At 42.6% G+C, this 19,753-nt stretch overlaps 1 protein-coding gene across 4 annotated transcripts in view; it reads right to left on the bottom strand.

Annotated features, from left to right (window-relative positions):
- FMN1 (formin 1) overlaps positions 1-19,753 on the bottom strand; it is a 482,430-nt gene that overhangs the window by 57,993 nt on the left and 404,684 nt on the right. For all 4 annotated transcript variants that reach the window (XM_073609885.1, XM_073609886.1, XM_073609887.1 and 1 more), the window contains 6 exons: positions 17,916-17,977; positions 17,331-17,419; positions 17,092-17,221; positions 15,922-16,068; positions 11,628-11,687; positions 11,338-11,458 (listed from right to left, as the gene is read on the bottom strand). In XM_073609885.1, coding sequence (XP_073465986.1) covers positions 11,338-11,458; positions 11,628-11,687; positions 15,922-16,068; positions 17,092-17,221; positions 17,331-17,419; positions 17,916-17,977 — 609 coding nt within the window. The remainder of the gene's footprint in view (positions 1-11,337; positions 11,459-11,627; positions 11,688-15,921; positions 16,069-17,091; positions 17,222-17,330; positions 17,420-17,915; positions 17,978-19,753) is intronic.

Here is a 19,753-nt window from a genome sequence, read left to right as displayed (position 1 = left end):
TCCTAACAGGTTAAGCTGATGCAACAGACTCCTCAGTGATGGCTTCACCCCCCCTCGAGCACACAGCAGGTGACCGACAGCCTCAGCCATGGATATGATCGTGTATATCCTGGTGCCTGTGCAGTAGCCATTATGTTTCTTGCGTGTGCAGGTTGTCTCAGCCAACTGAAAAGCTTCTGCCTTCTCACTTGTAAGTTACCCGACAAGATGATACAACATTCTCAGTGAGGAATAACTGAGGGGAGCGCAAGTAAAATGCTTCCTCCAGTCAGCAACATGCAGATGAATCATGACTTTTAAAGTTATTGACAGGTCTACTTTAAGATAGATTCTAAATCAAAATGTTGCTGTTCAACTCGTAAAGTAACCAAATTACTTTTCTTTTTCGTCTTTTACAGTTGTCTTCCTCTAATTACTAAATCTGGAGCAATACCTATACCAAACAAAATTAACATAACCGTGCATTCTGATCACTGTAAGCGGTAGTTAAAGCGAATTAAAGTCATTTTTTTCGACTTTCCATCTATTAAATCTTCTGCCCTTGGTTTAACTTTGGATAGTAAAACTTTTTTTTTTCTGTCAGTAAATACCTTATACAGCCCAATTCCTGTTTGTCTGGTAAAAAGCTTAGGCTTATGACATCAGGCACAGATCTCTCTCTCTCGTGGGAGTTTGCCAGGAAGGGAGGGGAATGAGTGATAAGAGGGCCAATGAAAGCTGCAGGGCTGGAGGTGTGCCTCTGTGTCTGTAAATCCAGGAAGTGAACAGGCAACAGCTTCAGCTGCGCACAGTTAAAATAGATGCAGCCAGACTCAGTGGAGGGAGATTTCTGCAGCATATTTGGCAAGTACAGGATCACAGTAAATATAAAATATGCAAAGTGGTTGGAGGGAAGCTTCAGAATGGCAAAGATGTTTTTGTTACAAATTAGGCCACGTTGATACTGGGGCATTTTTCACACGCTCTTGGGCTAAAAATAGCACAGAAAAAACGCCTCCCCTGCAGCTCCAGTGTGAGAGCCTGAGTGCTTTCACACTGGGGCGGTGCACTTGCAGGACGTTAGAAAAAATCCTGCAAGCAGCATCTTTTGGGCAGTGCAGGAGTGGTGTATACACCACTCCTGCCATTGGAATCAATAGGCACCGCTGCCGAAGCGACAGCAAAGCGCTTCGGCAGCGGTGATTTTAACCCTTTATTCACCCACTAGCGGGTGTTAAAAGCGCCCTCCTAGCGGCCGAAAAGTGTTGCTATTACAGTGGTAAGGAGCCGCAAAACTTAGTGGCACTGTACTGCTAACGCCCCCCTCCCCAGTGTGAAAGCAGCCTTATGTGAGCAGACTGCTCACTTGTCTTCTCTGTGCAGGCTAAACACCATACTTCACCTCAAAGTGAGCACTCACCAGAGAGCTACAACAAATGTAGCCAACTTAGCATGTCATCTCAGGTAAGAATCATCCCAGGCAGCACATGTATCCAGACATAGTACTCTCCTCGGTGTGGACATCACGCCGCTGCTTGATACTGGTCAGCAGTGGCATTTTGTGCGAGTTACAGCTTTTTTTTTTGGTTTTTACAACATATTATTCCCTTTATTGTGGTGTGCTTTTTATGTTACTCACATGATGCAATAAATACTACACTATATTTTATCTGTCAGCTGTGGTGTGAGCTTTATTTGCTGCAGCTTGGAGTGGACCTGAGAATGAGAGAGGAGAGTACGATGGATACAAGTGCAGCCTGTGATGATCCTTAGGCTGCATTCACACATGGGCATTTTGAATAGCGTGTAGAAACGCCCAGGCTTATATGCAAGTGATTGGCTATTAAAGGGGTATGGGGGTCCGGGTACTGAATGCAATTAAAAAAAAAACACAAAAAAACAATTGTTTTTTCAGTAGCAGCGATTTTAATTATGCTTAAAGTGCATCAATAAAAATGAAAAATGTCTTTAAAATATAATGTCTGGGGGGTTCCCTTAATTTGCCTGTAAAGTGGTGCATCTGTAGCATGTATAGAACATGCTGCAGCAAAAATTAAATTTCAAATCACATTTAAATTGAAATTGACTTGCAGTTGCTATTGCTGGCACCTGGCTACTAAAGAAAAAAAAAAAAAAAAAAATGATGGTTAAAGATAAGAGATGGTTTGCCCCCCCCCCCCAAAAAAAAAACCGCATACCAGACCCTTTAGTTATGGATTTTAAGGCTTTGCCCCCCCCCCCCCAAGCACCTTGTCCCCATATTGATGGGGACAAGGGTCTCTTCCCCTACAACCCTGGACTGTGGTTGTGGGGGCTTATCGGAATCTGGAAGCATCCTTTAACAAGGAGGCCCCCGACTCCCACCCCTCGAATTCACAAAAAAGAATTGTCAAAAAGAAATAGACAGTTTTTGACAAATCCTTTAATAAAAAAAAATCAGTGTCCCCTGATCATCAATCTGGACGACCACCACATAGAAAAAGAAAAAAATAAATAAAAACGTCACGCCCGCTGGGAAGGCAAACAGCCAAATGGCTGGTTTGTCGTTTGACAGCTCTTATATAGGGAAGGGTGGGGCCACCTGGCGATTTCACCAGCTGGCAACGTCCCCTCGTGACGTCACCATCCCAGCATGCACCGGTTGATGTTGCAGGGGGGGGGGGGCGATGCCACCAGGTGATGTCACTAGGTGGCCCCGCCCTTACTTATATCAGAACGGTCAATGGCAAACCAAACACTTGGCAGTTTGCCTTCATTTTATTTGCGATTTTATTTTTATTTTTCAGGTCGGCGGGCGATGGATCTACATTGGGGGACACTTTATTTTTTAATAAAGGAATTGGCAAAAATAGTTTTTATTATTTTTTGACACTTTTTTGGTGAAGGGGTAGGGGCTATGTACCCTATACTCATTCACCTGGGGGGGATATGGGGGCCCCCTGCTTAAAGGGGGCTTCCAGATTCCGATAAGCCCCCTGCCCGCGGACCCCCAAAACCACAGCCCAGGGTTGTGGGGAAGAGACCCTTGTCCCCATCATCATGCAAAGCACCCTCCCTCGCCCCCCTATGTTGAGGATATGTAGCCTGGTATGGATCAGGAGGGGAGGGGGGGGTGCTCGCTCGTCCCCCTCTTAACTGGCCTGCCAGGCTGCATGCTCAGTTAAGGGGTCTGATATGGATTTTGGGGTGACCCCATGCCCTTTTTTCAATTTTGGCATGGGGTTCTCCTTAAAATCCATACCAGACCCGAAGGGCAAATTTTTTTTTTGATTCAGCTGTCAGCAGAGAAGCCCATTGACAGCTGATGACTCATCAGAGGTTAAGGACGCAGTGTGGCTGGCTTTGCGGAATCAGGGTGCAGAATGCACTGTGCAGTGCACTGCAGGGCACTGCAGGGCTTTTCGACTGGGCGAACACCCGCCGAACACCCGCCGAACACCCAGAAAATTCGAGTGTTCCCCAAACGGGCTTAACAGCCAATGTTCGTCCCCAACTCATGCTTGGGCTGAACCGTTTGCCCAACACTAGTGTTCACCAGATTGTAAGCTCTATCAAGCAGGGCCTTCTGCTTCCTCCGATATTGAATTTTATTGTAACTGTACTTTCTGCCCTCATGTTGTAAAGCGCTGTGCAAACTGTTGGTGCTATATAAATCCTGTATAATAATAATAATAATAATAATAATAATAATAATAATAATAATGAGGTAGGGGATGGTGTTTAGCCTGCATAGTGAAGAAAAGTGCAGCTGTCTTTGGTGGAGGAAGAGAAACCAGACATTTGTGTGGACTATACAGGACTTCATTGCACTTTTATGGACACTAAGGCACTTTCATATAATTATTTTACATTGGGACGAACAGTGGATATGCACTTTATCAAAATTTGTCTGTATTTACTTTCTCGATATATAACTATATACACACACAGTATCTCACAAAAGTGAATACAGCCCTCACATTTTTGTAAATATTTTATTATATCTTTTCATGGGACAACATAGGAGAAATTACACTTTTCTACAATGTTAAGTAATGAGTATACAGCTTGTATAACAGTGTAAATTTGCTGTCTCCTCAAAATAACTCAACACAGCCATTAATGTCTAAACTGCTGGCAACAAAAGTGAGTACACCCCTAAGTGAAAATGTCCAAATCGGGCCCAAAGTGTCAACATTTTGTGTGGCCACCATTATTTTCCAGCACTACCTTAACCCTTTTGGGCATGGAGTCTACCAGAGCTTCACAGGTTGCCACTGGAGTCCTCTTTCACTCCTCCATGAGGACATCACGGAGCTGGTTGATGTTCTAGACCTTGCGCTCCTCCACCTTCCATTTTTGAGGATGCCCCACAGATGTTCAATACGGTTTAGGTCTGGAGATATACTTGGCCAGTCCATCACCTTTACCCTCAGCTTCTTTAGCAAGGCAGTGGTAGTCTTGGATGTGTGTGTGGGGTTGTTATGTTGGAATAATGCCCTGCGGCCCAGTCTCCAAACGGAGGGGATCTACTCCAGTATGTCACAGTACACATTGGCATTCTTGGTTCCCTCAATGAACTGTAGCTCCCCAGTGTCGGCAGCACTCATGCAGCCCCAGACCATGACACTCCCACCACCATGGTTGGCTGTAGGCAAGACACACTTGTCTTTGTACTCCTCGCCCAGTTGTTGCCACACACACTTGACACCATCTGAAACAAATAAGTTTATCTTGGTCTCATCAGACCACAGGACATGGTTCCAATAATCCATGTCCTTAGTCTGCTTGTCTTCAGCAAACTGTTTGCGGGCTTTCTTTTTCATCATCTTTAGAAGAGGCTTCCTTCTGGGACAACCACCATGCAGACCAATTTGAAGCAGTGTGCGGCATATTGGTCTGAGCACGGACAGGCTGACCCCCCACCCTTTCAACCTCTGCAGCAATGCTGGCAGCACTGATATGTCTATTTCTAAAAGTCAACCTCTGGATATGATGCTGAGCATGTGTACTCAACTTCTTTGGTCAACCACGGAGAGGCCTGTTCTGAGGGGAACCTGTCCTGTTAAACCGCTGTATGGTCTTGGCCACCGTGCTGCAGCTCAGTTTCAGGGTCTTGGCAATCTTCTTATAGCCTAAGCCATCTTTATGTAGAGCTACAATTCTTTTTTTTTAGGTCCTCAGTGAATTCTTTGCCATGAGGTGCCATGTTGAACTTTCAGTGACCAGTATGATAGAGTGAGCGATAATTTAACACACCTGCTGCTCATTCACACCTGAGACCTTGTAACACTAACGAGTCACATGACACCAGGGAGGGAAAATGGCTATTGGGCCCAATTTGGACATTTTCACATAGGGGTGTACTCCTTTGTTACCAGCGGTTTAGACATTAATGGCTGCGTGTTGAGATATTTTGAGAGGACAGCAAATTTACACTGTTATACAAGCTGTACACTCACTACTTTAAATTGTAGCAAAGTGTCATTACTTCAGTGTTGTCAAATAAAAATCTAATAAAATATTTACAAAAACGTGAGGGGTGTACTCACTTTTGTGAGATACTGTATATATCTCCATATATATATATATATATATATATATATATATATATATATATATATTTATTTATTTTTTTAATTTTATTTTTAGCACTCCGATGGTGTGGTGCTGCAGATGATTATATTTCTATTTGTACCTTTTCTGTCAGCAGCCTCTCCTATTACAGGGTGGGCCAAGCACTAAACTGACATAAAAAAAAAAAAAAAAGAAGTTCATACAGTTTAAAGGATACCAAAGTGTGAATACAGCTTTATTTCCAAAACGTGTTAACTATAGAAACAAGAAAAAAAAAAGTGCAAGGTTTACACTTATATTAGAGACTAAACTATGTATGATGTAGTTAGCGCAGCAGCCTTTGATCCCCTAGCCACAAACATGCTTGTCAAAGGATAAGCAGAGCATTGCAACAGTTTATTTTATGTCCCAGCATTAAAACTATCTTTCTAATCTTGGCCCTGTCCTTTGCTTGCACAAAGCGCCTTTTACTGACTGAAAAATCTTTTCCTAGGAGCTGTTAAGTTGTTACTTCACAATCATGGGGAAAAGTATTTGTCTTATTAAATAAGCAAGTTCGATGGAGTTAAACACATGGCCTTACAGATGACAGAGAGGAATTCTTGCATGTTTGAAGTCTATTTCCCACAGATTTGGTGTATACGGGTATAAAACCTCCCACCCCAAGTTCAGTTTTATTATTACTATGCACATCATATATTAACAAAGTATCTGTGTTGTTTATATTGTTATCTATCATATTGCCCAGAAATAAAAGTATCTATTATTATCGGTCCAAGTCGTAGGACAGATTTTCCAAGGCTTCATAGCCCAGACTGAATTCTTATCTTTTTACTCCTTAGTTTCCCAGCAATGATTATTTGTAAAATATTTAAATAAAGATTCTAAATATTGAGCAGCATTACAGGCCTGAATGGTTCTTTCCTTGCCAAAAGATACTTTTTTAATCTCAGCCATGAGGGACATTTGCCTTTTAATATTTTTAATCATAATAGGAATAAGTGTATCAATGGAGAATGGGAAAATATTTTTCTTGTACATTGTGGGACATAGGAACTGTTAGATTGTCATATTATATTGCCGTCTACAGGAGTAATGGACAATGCAACACAAAAAGGATGGCCAGCACAGGAAAACCCTGCCCACAGCAGTCATGCTTCAGTTTTTTTTTTTTTTTTGCACGAGTGTCTTCAGGAGAATGGCCTTGTTTTCTTCAGCTTTGTTGTTCTCTGTTAATTTAGAAGACTTTGTACATCAGACTTCAAGAAAAGATTCATGCTGGATAGCCCAAAAGTCTCTAAAGTGAGCCAACAGCGCTGGTAGGTTCCCCCTCTACTCAGTTACCCACTCGCTAAATCTGACAAGACACAATGGACTGCTCTGGCTTGGGTCTAGATCCCTGTGTGGATTCATTAATAGCTGTGATCTCTATGCTTTTTCTGAAGCAAGATCCGGTCTGTGCCTATTAAGACCACTTGTGGGATTTTCTTTTCCCTTTATTATGGTGGTCAAATTTAAATGAGCGCCTCAATTGCTCCTGCTTGTGATTGTATCTTGTCAAAACATGAATGGCTGTCATTTTTAATTACCACTGTGACAGTCTGCTAAAAGTATCCTGGTTTTGCCATCACACGGCTAAGGTGCTGGGTAGTGAAAATCTTGTATCAGAAGCATTTGTTCTACAAGGTTTTCTGGGTCACTACAAGATTATTTCTCCAGGAGAGTACCGATGGCAAGAAGCGAAAGATGTTTAAAGACTGCTAAGGCTGTCTAGAGCAGCCTTGAACCATCTTGTTGGAAAATCCACATTGACAATGCCACAGTAGTAGCATATATAAACCATCAGGGAGGAATTCGGAGCCTCTCCACGGCAAGACAGGTAGTTCAGATTCTGGGCATAATTATACAATTGCCCTTTTTCTGCCTAAGCATAGAAAACTGGTAGAAGAAACTGCTCAGCCAGCAGTACTTGGACCTGGGGAAGGGATCCCTACACACGGAGGACTGTTCCAGGACCTGTGTGGCATGTAGGATAAAGCCCAATGTGGAACTTCTGCCTCCCAGGTTCAACAACAAAATGTTACAGGTTTGTCTTCGAGTACAGCATCCCCTAACCATGGATTGCTCTGGAGACTCCATGGGAACAGCCCCCCCTCGATCTATGCTCTTTCTCCAATAAAACTCCTTCAATGTCTGCTTCTCCGGATTCAGAGAGAGGTTCCGGTACTCCTGACTGACCCAGGTAGATGTGGTATTCCGACCTGGTAAGCTCCTGGCAGACACTCAGTGGGTTCTGCCAGCCTTTCAGATCTGTCCCAAGGATCGTTTTTGCCATCCTACTTCACATTCACTGGCTTTAACAGCATGGAAGTTCTCTAAATTTGTGGTTTCCATTATGCTAAAGCTAGGAAGGCTACTTCATTGGAGATGAAAGGCATACTTCATGTAGTGAGTCTCTGTGTGTCCACCCTAGGAGTTTTACAATGTTATGAATCCTTTCCCTCCTGCAGATAGGTCTGGACCAGCTCTTTGGCTTTCAGCACTTTAAAGGGCCAGGTTTCTGCTTGGTCTGTTTGTGTTTGAGACCATTGGTCTTTCACTCCTTGTTTTAGACTTTTCTACAGTTTGTATCCTATGTAGCTCGCTCTGTTAATTCCTCTGATTTTGTGGGATCTGAATTTGGTTCTCTACACTTCAAAGATAACCAGAATGGAGACATTCTGCTCTCCCTTTCACCCACAAGCTGGTGATTTCTGTATCCATCATGCTACATGAAGAATGTCTAAAATGTCTGGTTTAGCAGGAGGTCCAGAACTTCCTTTTTGCCTAAGGTGTTTTTTTTTTATTTACCTCAACATTGTTTTCAAGCTCCTCTGTCTTGCTCCAGTTCGCCAAAAAGAAAAACTCCCTTCCTTGTCTAGATGTGCTTCAAGGCTAGAGTATCTCTTTCAGCCACTGCTTCTTCAGGAAAAGGAATTTATTTTGTATTTCAGATGGACCTCATTAGGGTACACTGGTTTCTCGATCCACCATTTCTGTGAAGACTATCCTCCAAAAGTATGGTCTTAAAGAACGGGCCCCAGCCTTTCCTGTCAAGGTGCACTCTACTAGATATGTGAATGTTTTGTTATTTTCGGCATCATGCATGGTTTCCGATTTGCAAGACTACCACATGGTCTTCGGTTTTTGTTTTCTTGCTCTACAATGAAGAGGATTTTCAGGCCTTATCTGACGCTTCAAGCATTGGGTCCTTTTGGTGGCTCTTTAACAGGCCGTCCCTGATAGTCTTTGTTGCCAAGTTATCCACATCCCGTTGCACTGCCTTTGGACAATTCTTCAGTCTAAAAATTTCCTGTGTCCCTCAATGGACGAGAAAGAAAATAAGATTTTTCCCCCCCATTGTAAAATCCTTATCTTGAAATCCATTTTCCTCTGTTCACTTCTATGCACTTGGTACTACTTATTGTGGGTGGGGCTATCCTTTGCTGGCCAATGGGTTTTTGTTTCCAGTGTTCATTTCTTCTTTAGGTGGCAGCATAATCAGAAAGTCTAAGAAAAGCAGTGTCCCTCAAAGGAACCCAAGAAAAGGGTTACAAGGAGTACAAAAACTATTATATAATTACACTTTGCTGAATTCCCAGACTTTGTGGAACTTTGTCCAGCAGTATACACAACTGCTTGGAGATAGCATCAAATAAGACGAAAGTGTAAGAGTAAAAGTAAGACGAAAGCACAATTTTTTTTTACCTTTGTTAGAAACCATGACTGTGTACAGATTGTGTACACAGACAGCACAAATGAATATGCAGTACCAGCTCAGCTTGGTATATCTTGTATCTGAGCAAACTGAATAGACACAGGGCGTACAGCTTTTCTTAAAGCGGAGTTCCACCCAAAAGTGGAACTTCCGCTCATTGTACTCCTTCCCCCCTCTGGTGCCACATTTGGCAGCTTTTGGGGAGAGGGGGGACAGGATACCCGTCTTTCACAGGTATCCTGCCCCAACTTCTGGGAGCCTCAGCTGCAGGTATTTGAGTCAACGCTGGGGCTCCCTCCTCCTCCTCCCTCCCCGGCCGCCGGGCCAGTAGGAGAGAGGAGCGGAGCCTCTCGTGTGCCCAGTAGGGTTCCCAGCGTGAAGCCGTAAGGCTACACTGCCGGGTTCCCTTACTCGCAATGGAGACGGCAAGCACCCAACAGCTGGAAACATCAGCTGCGGTGCTGACATTGCTGGACTCTAGGACAGGTAAGGGTCCGATTATTAAAAGTCAGCAGCTGCTCGCTTTTAATTTTTGCAGTGGTGGGCGGACCTCCACTTTAAACAAGCAACAGAAGTTGATGCTGATTACATTTACATTGTAATATAGTAGGATTCTGTCCTATCAATACAAAAATAAGATAAATCAAAAGCTATATCAAGCATAAATTCAGGCAAGAGTAAAATAGTAAAGTTCGTGTCTAGAAATCAATTTTGTTTTGTGTGTGTGTATATTTTTTTATCCATCTATCTCACACACACCAATCAGCCATAACAATATGACAACCCAACTAATAGTGAGAAGGTCCTCTTTTGCCACCAAAACAGCCATGACCTGTTGAGGCATGGACTCCATTAGACCTCTGAAGGGTTGCTTCGGTATCTGGCACCAAGCAGTCCGTAGCAGATCCTTTAAATCCTGTAAGTTGTGAGATGGGAAATTCACGGATCATACTTGTTTCTCCAGCATCCCAAATATGCACAACTGGATTGAGATCTGGAGAATATGGAGGTCATGTCAACACCAAAAAGGACACCTTCCATTGTTCAGTGGTCCTGATCTGATCCTCTGGTGCCCACTGTAGGTGCTTTTGGCTGTGGACACAGGGCAGCAAGGAAACCCTGACCTGTTTGCTGCTACGCAGCTCAATACGAGCAGACTGTGATGCACTGTGTGTTCTGACACCATTCTATTGAAACCAGCATTAACTTTTTCTGCAATGTAAGCTTCAATAACTATTTGTTGAGACTGGACAAGCCATCCTTTTCTCCCCACATGCCTTAATGAGCTTTGGCTAAATATAACCCTGTTGCCGGTTTTCCTTCCTTGGATCACTTTTGGTAGGTCATGACAATTGCAGACCAGAAACATCCCACAAGAGCTGCAGTTTTGGAGTTGCTCTGACCCAGTCATCTAGCCATTACAATTCTACCTTTGTCAAAGTCACTTAAATTCTTATGCGTGCCCATTTTTTCATCTTTTAACACAAAACGATAGGGACAACATGTTCATTTACTGCTTAATATCCCGTTTTCATGTACCATTGTAACAAGATAATCAATGTTATTCACTTTACCCGTCAAGTTGTCATAATAAAAATTGCTTATTGGTGTGTATTTTGTAAGGACAGGCTCAACTGGAAGTTGCAGTGGTAAAACGTAGTGCAACATTACTTGTCCTCATGGACTTCAGCTCTCCAGGCCTATTTTTCATCAACTGCTTCTTTAAATCTTTGCAAAAACAATATTAAAAAGACAACAGCTGGAAATAACAATAATGCCTAATATTATTTGTTTTCCCCAAATAACTTCCTAAATACAGTAGAGAATAAAGCCTAGTCAAGAAGGAAGGCACTGCTCACAATACTTATGGAAGGATCCACATATCAATAGAAGGCTCTAAAGAACTCCCCTGGCAAAGTGCCCCCGATCAAAAGGAGGAACTACCTAGGCACATGAGCATACATGTTGGTGTGAAAAAAACACAAAACAAAAAAACACCCTTTTTAACAAGATTTAGGTTTATCAACTGAAGTAGCAATATATACCTTGAAGATCTTTTTTCAACTTTCGTAAATCTTTGTCTAGGTCCTCAAATTTCACCTGTGCTGCTTGAAAGAAATCCTGAGGTTCCAGCAACGGAAATATACTCTTCTCTGTACCCGCATCCTACAGGACATATGTTTCAGAACAAAAACCAATAGGTCAGTCCTTCTGCTACTTAATAGTATTATATATAGTATACTAAATGTGACTAAATAGTATAGGTAAGAATAATAATTAGTGTGACCTGAAAATGGAAAACAAAAAAGGAGGGTGGGGAAATGGGTGAACTCACGTTGTCAAAGTGTCGAAGATAATATCGAACAACATAATCGACTAGGCTAACCCCATTATCCTAAAAGGAGAAGAAAAAAAAAAAAAAAAAAATCAGACATGGGACAATGAAATCTGCAAGTTTCTTAAAAAGCACAGTAAAACTTCTTTTGTTTAGTAAGTGGCCTAACATTTTACTTATACTTAACGTGAAGTCCGGCCATACATGGAGCGTTTTTATTTTTTCCTGCAGGAAAGAAATCTACTCGAGTCACCCATCAACAGACAGTCCCCACTGAAAGACTGATTATTGCTAACGCTATTAGCAACCGCTAGCGATAATCGCAAGAGAATCCAGCAGGCTGGTTGTACCCAAGTTGAACGATCAACTTGGTACATTCAGCCTGCCCATTAACAGTTCGAATGTCTGCCAGTTCCTGCTGAACCGGCTGAAATTTAAACCCTGTATGGCTGGCCTAATAATAGTGCAGGTAACTTGCAGGTACTTGGTTTAATCGTCAAAAAAAGGAACCTAAGCTGTACACAGCCTGGATTTCTGCCTGTGCTGACATGTCTGTCTCATGGCTACCACAGCTTTGCAATTTGAAAGCCAGAGGGAGAGTTTTAAAGTGGTTCTAAAAGCAGGTTTTTTTTTTTTTTTTTTTTTTACCCTAATGCCCACACAGGTCATATACCAAATGTAAGAGGACGACTTGGGAGAAGAGTGGTCACATGGTGAAACAAGGAGTGCAATGAGGTGGATCCCAGTGACTTTGGATATATAATTACAATTTGTGATTGAACTTTTATTTCACAAGGACATTTACTTTCCAGCGTAGTGGATTATATTTAGGTTTAATAGCACATACATAGGCTGTGGAGGGAGCATGTGTGTTGTAGTTAGGGGAAATATTTGTACACATTGTGCGGTATATTGGAGTGAAATAAGAAATGTTTACTGTCAACTAGACTGATGTTTTTTTTCTGCCAAAGCCAGAATTAAGTTGGCTTCTTGAAGAGCCACCTGGCTTCTGATGCTGCCCTGATGGTTGATTTAAGCCACTGCTGTGGCATTGTCAGTTGTCCAACTGAACCCTCCTCAGTTGTTCCGCAGCTGAATGGACAGGCAAATAGCCGGTAGTTCTAGTATGTTGATAGGAAGTCTGGCGTTCCCATGGACTCTCTCCAAGCACAAAGCAATCAAGAGAAGCGTTCAGATTAACTAAAGAAAGGACTTTACCATACCCAGTGCAGGACTGGGCAATATCCTGGCCTTGGGAGACAGGCGCATGGGTCAGTTCAGAGGAATCTTGTCCCACACAGTCAGCACACTGAGCTGTAGATAAAGGAGGCCATTATTAAGCCCAAAACTCTCATGCAAAAGTAGACCGATAGAAATTCCTTGGTGCGGACATGAGCAGTTAGAGTAAACACCCAGTTCTGGGTCCAGGACTAGGCCCAGGTATTCCAAGCGATTACATCCATCACAGACTTCTGGAGTTGGGAGAACCAGCCGAAGCTCTGAAGTGTCTATATCATGTTGGATGTTGGCAGAGACGACTTGGACGGAGTGCTCTTTCATAAGGAGATTGCCCAGATCCCCCAATGTGGATTTGCCGAGCGCACAGCAGTTTTTTGTCCCCTGCCATCTGGGGAGTCCAGTGTCTCAGTGCTGGCAGTTCTTTGTAGCTTGCTTGGGTGAGTCAGAGAACCGTAACCTACATACTGCATGCAGCGCACCATCTCCACCTCTTGGAGCTCTGGTGAAGGCCAAGCAGTATCATAAGACTCTGTCCCTTAGCCCTGTTTAGACTCTCACTTACGCCAAGTGAGCAGCCAGCTAAGTCCTCTGTATCCACTCTGTGGCTTTCACCACCATCCACCCAACCGCTATCCTAAATTCTGGTCAACCAGTCTACCTTTGGTGAAAGCGGCCTCCCAAATTGTGACAGCTACAAACTTGAGTGCAGTTCACCCACCATGAAATGTAAAAACTGCTTATGCAGTGGGAAAAATTAGGACATGCAAATGTGCATTCCTTAAAGTCTACAAATGCAAGTACATCTAACAGTCCTCTCCCCCCAGACTTCAAAAGGTGCCCCTGTGTGCATTCATCCAGAATGGGGGCATTCTAATACAGGAGGTATATTACTGGCCAGATCACCAAGTGAAAACAGAGGAGAAAAAGTCTAAAAAAGGAAAATACAGCCACCACACCTAAGGTTTGGTAAGCTGTAATAAAATTAAATTTTTTGGTCTTTGGTTTAATACGGCTTTAAGATGGCATCCAGGCTCTGGAGGGCCTGAGGTATGGACCCTGAGTGGGCAGAAATATGTATACAGTGCAGGCTACTGCCCATATGAATATGTTGCAGGAGATGAAATCGAATTAGTACAACAGTAGGAACTAGTGCCACATAGCAGCACGGCCACGACAGATCATTTAAAGCATCACAGCCACCCTGTGACACACTGCTTCCAGCCTAAAACTCATGCTGCCCACCATCTACACTATGAAAGCAGGAGCCCAGGGCTCAACCGCAGGAAGGGGATTGGGGTGTTGTTGGCGGGGGGGGGGGGGGGGTTGGTCCCCATAAGGAAGGAAAGCCCCAGACTCAACCCTCTAAGGTTCTTGGGTCCTTCTCAGGGGTGTGTCACCAGGTGAAAACTTCCTGCTTTGCCAGGGCATACCCACTCCTCCATAGAGGGGGTCTTCAGGAACTAGGTCACACCAGTAATAATCGCAACGGACTGGGACCTGTAGAGCACCTTGCTGTACTACTGTACCAAGTGCGATTGCCAAATGCAGGGTCCAGTGCCAGGGGCAAAGTTACAGGCCAGCCCTGCATCCTCTGTGCAGTGTTGGTTCAGCTGGAATTAGAAGGGATTTTCAGTGCAAAGATCAGTGAGGAGTCTTCCAGTTAGAATTAGAAAAACATAACCTTAAAAATAGGGCTGGGGAAATTAATGATTAATTCCTCGATTAATCATTAATTCTTTTGATCGGTACTCACCTCTCCGCCGGCTTCTGGGTCTTCAGGGAATTCCGTCGGAGATCCGGTGACTTCACGGACACCGACATCCATCACCGAACTCCTCCCCCTTCCCCAAGCGCCTCCGTCTGCTAACGAAGGGAAGTGGGGAGGAGTCCGGTGACGTCAATGTCCATGAAATCATAAATTGAGGAAGACAGATCCTAATGATTTGATTGATCTCACTGGTCAAAGTATTCAGATAAACATCTATGTAAATCCTGGACTTGGCTATGAAAATCAACATATCTGAGGGCTTTCCTGGCTGTAAGTCAGTTTGACGATGAATTGACATTGATTGGTTATCCAGCAATCAAGAAACATTTATGATGATGGCACTTTTTTTCCAAAGAGCTGACACTTTGCTGTCTCAGCAAGTGATGGATGTCTCTTGCTCTCCATCGGTCCCCCTGATGCACAACAGTGCTATTTAAATAGACTGTAGGGTGACACCGTGCCCCGCCCCGCTGAGGAAGTTCTGATTGAACGTAACGCGTACAGGGGAGGAGCTACGCATGACATCAGCTAAAAATAGTTGGATCTGTTTGTACGTTATAATTAATCGAAATTAGTCGATTAAAAAAAAAAAAAATCGAACATGAAAATTTTAATCAGTAACAGCCCTACTTAAAAAAAAAAAGAAAAAAACTGCTCCCAGTAGACACATCCTCCATTACCTAACAAAAAAAACCCAGAAAGACAAACTGAAGATTTCTGAAAGGGCGGGGGGGGGGGGGTTATATGGGCACAATTCTATTCGCTAGTGTCCAATCATCTGAAGGTGGATGCATATAACTCGGGGTCTACGATTAAACCACTTTTTGTCCTGGACTGTAGGTAACAAAAACCTTTCAATAGTAGTTCCCCCAGTCTCTTCCTCACCCCTGTCTTCTCTTGATCCAGCACTGTCCCATCTGCAGCAGCTTGTCTTCGCTCTCCCCTTTTACAGGCTTCGATGAGAGTAGTGAGAGACATTGGTTGCTATCAGTCAAATCATGTGAGGAGGGAGCGGGGTCAAGCCACACTGTGTGCTTCTATAGACGCACACAGCCTGGCTCAGGATCGAGCCTGCATGAGTGCCCCCATAGCAAACGGCTTGCTATAGGGGCACTCTAAGGAGAGGAGGAGCCAAGAGTGCCTGCGGAGGACCCCAGGAGGAGGTTTAGGGACGCTCTGTGCAAAACCATTGTAAAGATCAAGTATAACTTTTTTTTATTTGTTTAAAACAATTTCTTTTCAATCACCTTAATTTTAACTTGCAAAAATAAAGCCTAGTGTACTTACCCTGCTCTTAACATCTTTAAGCTTAGGAAGGATTTCTAGCCCAAATCCATCTGCTTGCCCGCGTGTTCGGTTACCTCCATTCATATAGTTTCCAAATGCGAGAATAAGACCCATGATATCCTTCACACTCTCCATTTGCGAGACTCCCTAGAATATAATTTCCACTTTAACACACATGCCACTGCTCTAAATTTCTAGCCCTTTACAGGAACTTAATATATGAACAAGCCACAGAACATGCAACTGCTGTGTGCACCCAGGTTTCAGAATTCAACAGCACAGCAGATGCCCGTCTAACCCGTTTTCCACTCCATGTCATTCATATCAATCCAGAATCATCACAATATAGAAGATGGTTGTACTCAAACTTATTTTTGCTGTATTTTTTTTTTAGTAATGAAAAGAGGTGAAAACTGGGGACCCTGTTGTAGAATTACCAATCCTATTGAGAAGTGTTGATTAAGTCACTTCTGCCATATGGAATATCATTAGCAATATGTAATCACTGCAAAAACAACTGCACATGTACTGTAGCTCTAGGTTTTCCATTCAGGCTTTAAAAATGCACAGACCGTATATACTAGAGTATAAGCAGAGTTTTTCAGCCCATTTTTTTGGCTGAAACCCCCCCCCCCCCCCCCGGCTTATACTCGAGTGAGCCATACTTTTCATTACTAAAACAGAGTGCGTCTCCCGCTGTGTTATGCAGTCTGTTTGGCCATCTATTGTAACAAAGCCCCGCCTCCTCCTCGTCCGTGCTAGAGGAACACTGATACAATGCTTGGAAACTGTATCAGCGTTCCGTCTATCAGAGACAAGGAGGAGGCGGGGCTTTGTTACAATGGACGGTCGAATAGACTGCATAACACAGCGGGAGACACACGCTGTTTTAGTAATAAAGGGTACGGCTGCAGATGGGCACAGTGAGACTACAGATGGGCACAATTAGACTGCAAATGGGCATTGTTTACCCAGTAGCTGCTGCATTTTCCCACCCTAGGCTTATACTTGAGTCAATATAATTTCCCGGTTTTTGTGATAAAATTAGGTGCATCGGCTTATATTCGTGTCGGCCTATACTCGAGTATATACGGTACCTATAATAACTAGATTGTTGGCTTCTAAACTACTATAGTGTGGCATTTATGCTTTGCATATCTAACCACTTACATTGCATGCCCTGATGACTATGTCTATTTTTCGCCGCACTGAGCCAATCCCCTCTGCAAAGACTGATTGGAAAATTATGCACTTCGACCTCTCTGTAAAATTAGGGATTTGAGAAAGCTCATAAAGGAATCTAGGAAAAAAAACAAAAACAAAGTATATTTACTGTATGTTTGCTTGAATTTTATAATAAATCAAAAAAAAATCAAAGCATCTGCTTGGATTTTGGTATACAATCTTACTGTTCAGGCTTGTCCAATAATTTTACATCTTCTGCCGTGGAAGTCTCATAGTGCTTGCTGATGGTTTGCAACTCCTCTTTTTGTGCACGCTGTGAAGGGACAATAGAATTATGGCTTTATTCAATAGTCATCTTACTCTCAAAGATGAACTCCTAGGATGATATATTTTGCATACTTACATTGGGCCAGCTTGGCCCAATGTAGTATGCATACTTGATAACTGATCAGCCGCTGTTGAAGCTGTAAATAGATAAGGCTACTACAGTGATGGGCAGTGTCTTTTGGATGCTGGGCCCAATGGCAGCCCTTCTGCATATCATATTCAGCCATTCTGGAGATTATGATGGCACTGCTTCTCCTCTACCTTGTTCTATTGCTTCAAGAAAAATTTTAACAGACCGCCTAAAACTAAAAATGATTGGTGAAGAGGAATTTCACTGGTACTCTGTTAAAATGACACATTTTAAAGGTTTCTTGGAAGAATGCTCCAGCTAATAAAACTGTTTTAAAAAGATATTATTTGAAACAAGCCAAATATGTCTAATAGTATATATATATAAATGCAATTACACACAAACCACTTACATTTTCATACAAGGCTTCCAATGTCTCTAGATCCACCACAGAATCGTCCACATTTAAAATAGCTGCAAAAGAATTAAACAATTTCATATATTTATTTCTACCACTATTACATATACAACCCTATCATATAGTATTAATCAAAAAAAATTGAGAAAATCTAGCTCTTACCACTTGGCACATAAGACATTTTCATTAAAGTGGTTGTAAACCCTCACATATACTCAGTGAACTGAACAGCCTTAGAAGATACATATGGATTAAACAAAATCTCCCTACAGTTTTACATGTATATCTGCGGTCTTCAACTTTCTATATTCTTTACACATCGCATTAGAATTTTTACTTCCTGTTCCAGCACTGGGAGTGAAGTCTTGGAGGGGGGGGGGGTGCCTTTCCTCCAATCAGCTGACACCCTCCCCCCAGGCAGAGGAACAAAGATACAGGGCTGTGCTGTGATAAGACAAGCTCTCTGCTTATCTATTTATACCACTGACACAAATTTCCAGCTGCTTTTATTTCCTGTCAGAAGAACGAAGCAGCTGAAAGACACGGGACTTGGGGCTTTGTAGAGAGGAGTAAACACTACAGATATATGTACTCAGGTCAAATTTCATGAATCGGGTTTACATCCACTTTAATGTAATGAAGCTACATTAAAGCTACCGTGCAGCTTACCAATCCTTAAAGAGTAACTCCACTTTTGTTAAGAAAAAAACAAAAACTCCCCCCCCGGGTAATTATGTACATTACAAGGATTTTAACAAACTTTATTGCAGATTCCTACCTGCACAAATCACCTACGTGATTTGCTATTGGGGAGTATCTCACCAAAAATTACATTTTTGTTGCAGGGATGCCTGAAATCTGACTTGTATCTTTGGATCACTGATTTTCCCAAAAATCTGCCCTATCACACAAGCAGTAAATATTGTTTTTCTGGGGGGCGTTCTGTACACATTCTGTGTACAGAAAACCTCCAGGTAGCCATATTGCATTTTACAGAAAATTACAGAACTGCAGATTGAAAAGGAAAGGTAATTTTTAATAACATTCAATTACATTATGACTGGCGTTGCAATTGTATACGCTATATTATTTTTTTTTACCTTTTCCCCACTAAAGTGGAGCTACCCTTTAACTCCCTTGCAGCGACTCTATTGTTCAAGATGCATAGCTCAGAAGGATCAGCATCACTCTCCTAAAACTACAGGGATAGCGGTCTTCTATAGAGCTGTCAGATATAAATAGAGCTAAGCCCAGGAAGTGCCATGCACCTTGCTGGACTTAGCTCATAGTGTGCCTTCATTTTCATAATTTCACTGCAGAGATGTGAATTTTAGAAGAGCATTCTTGCCTAGTGAAAAAAAAAAAAAAAATTCTAAGCTATACTAATCCGTACAATTTTTTGTTTCTTCACGTATTCTGGGGTTCATATTGATATGACTGTCTTACACACTTTGTACCATAGCCTCATTCACTTGGGTATGGTCCTTTGGTTCCTATTGGTATAATCTTGTTCTCTTTTACTCCTGTTACTTAAATCTACTCACTGGATTTGGTCTTCACTTGGTTCACACCATCATTATTATACGCAAGCTCTGTATAGCACACCCCCCTTTCTTTTCACAGACTCCCTTGGAGCCTTACCATGCGTTACCACCCACACCATAAGGAGAACCTAACTTTCTGGGGAGTGTGTTTGGGCGTTCGCCCCGTGTAAGTAACGAGACTAACAAATTCCATTACCTTTCCTTGATACTGGAGTTCTTACCAGAACTTACCGGTATCTATATTTATTTGTTTTACAGACTAACGGATGCATCCATTCCTGATGAAGT

Source organism: Aquarana catesbeiana, linkage group LG13 (genome assembly GCF_042186555.1).
Source record: "Aquarana catesbeiana isolate 2022-GZ linkage group LG13, ASM4218655v1, whole genome shotgun sequence".
Classification (NCBI taxonomy): domain Eukaryota; kingdom Metazoa; phylum Chordata; class Amphibia; order Anura; family Ranidae; genus Aquarana; species Aquarana catesbeiana.
The sequence above is the reverse complement of the archived record's forward strand: the minus strand, read 5'-3'. Positions and strand labels throughout refer to the sequence as shown.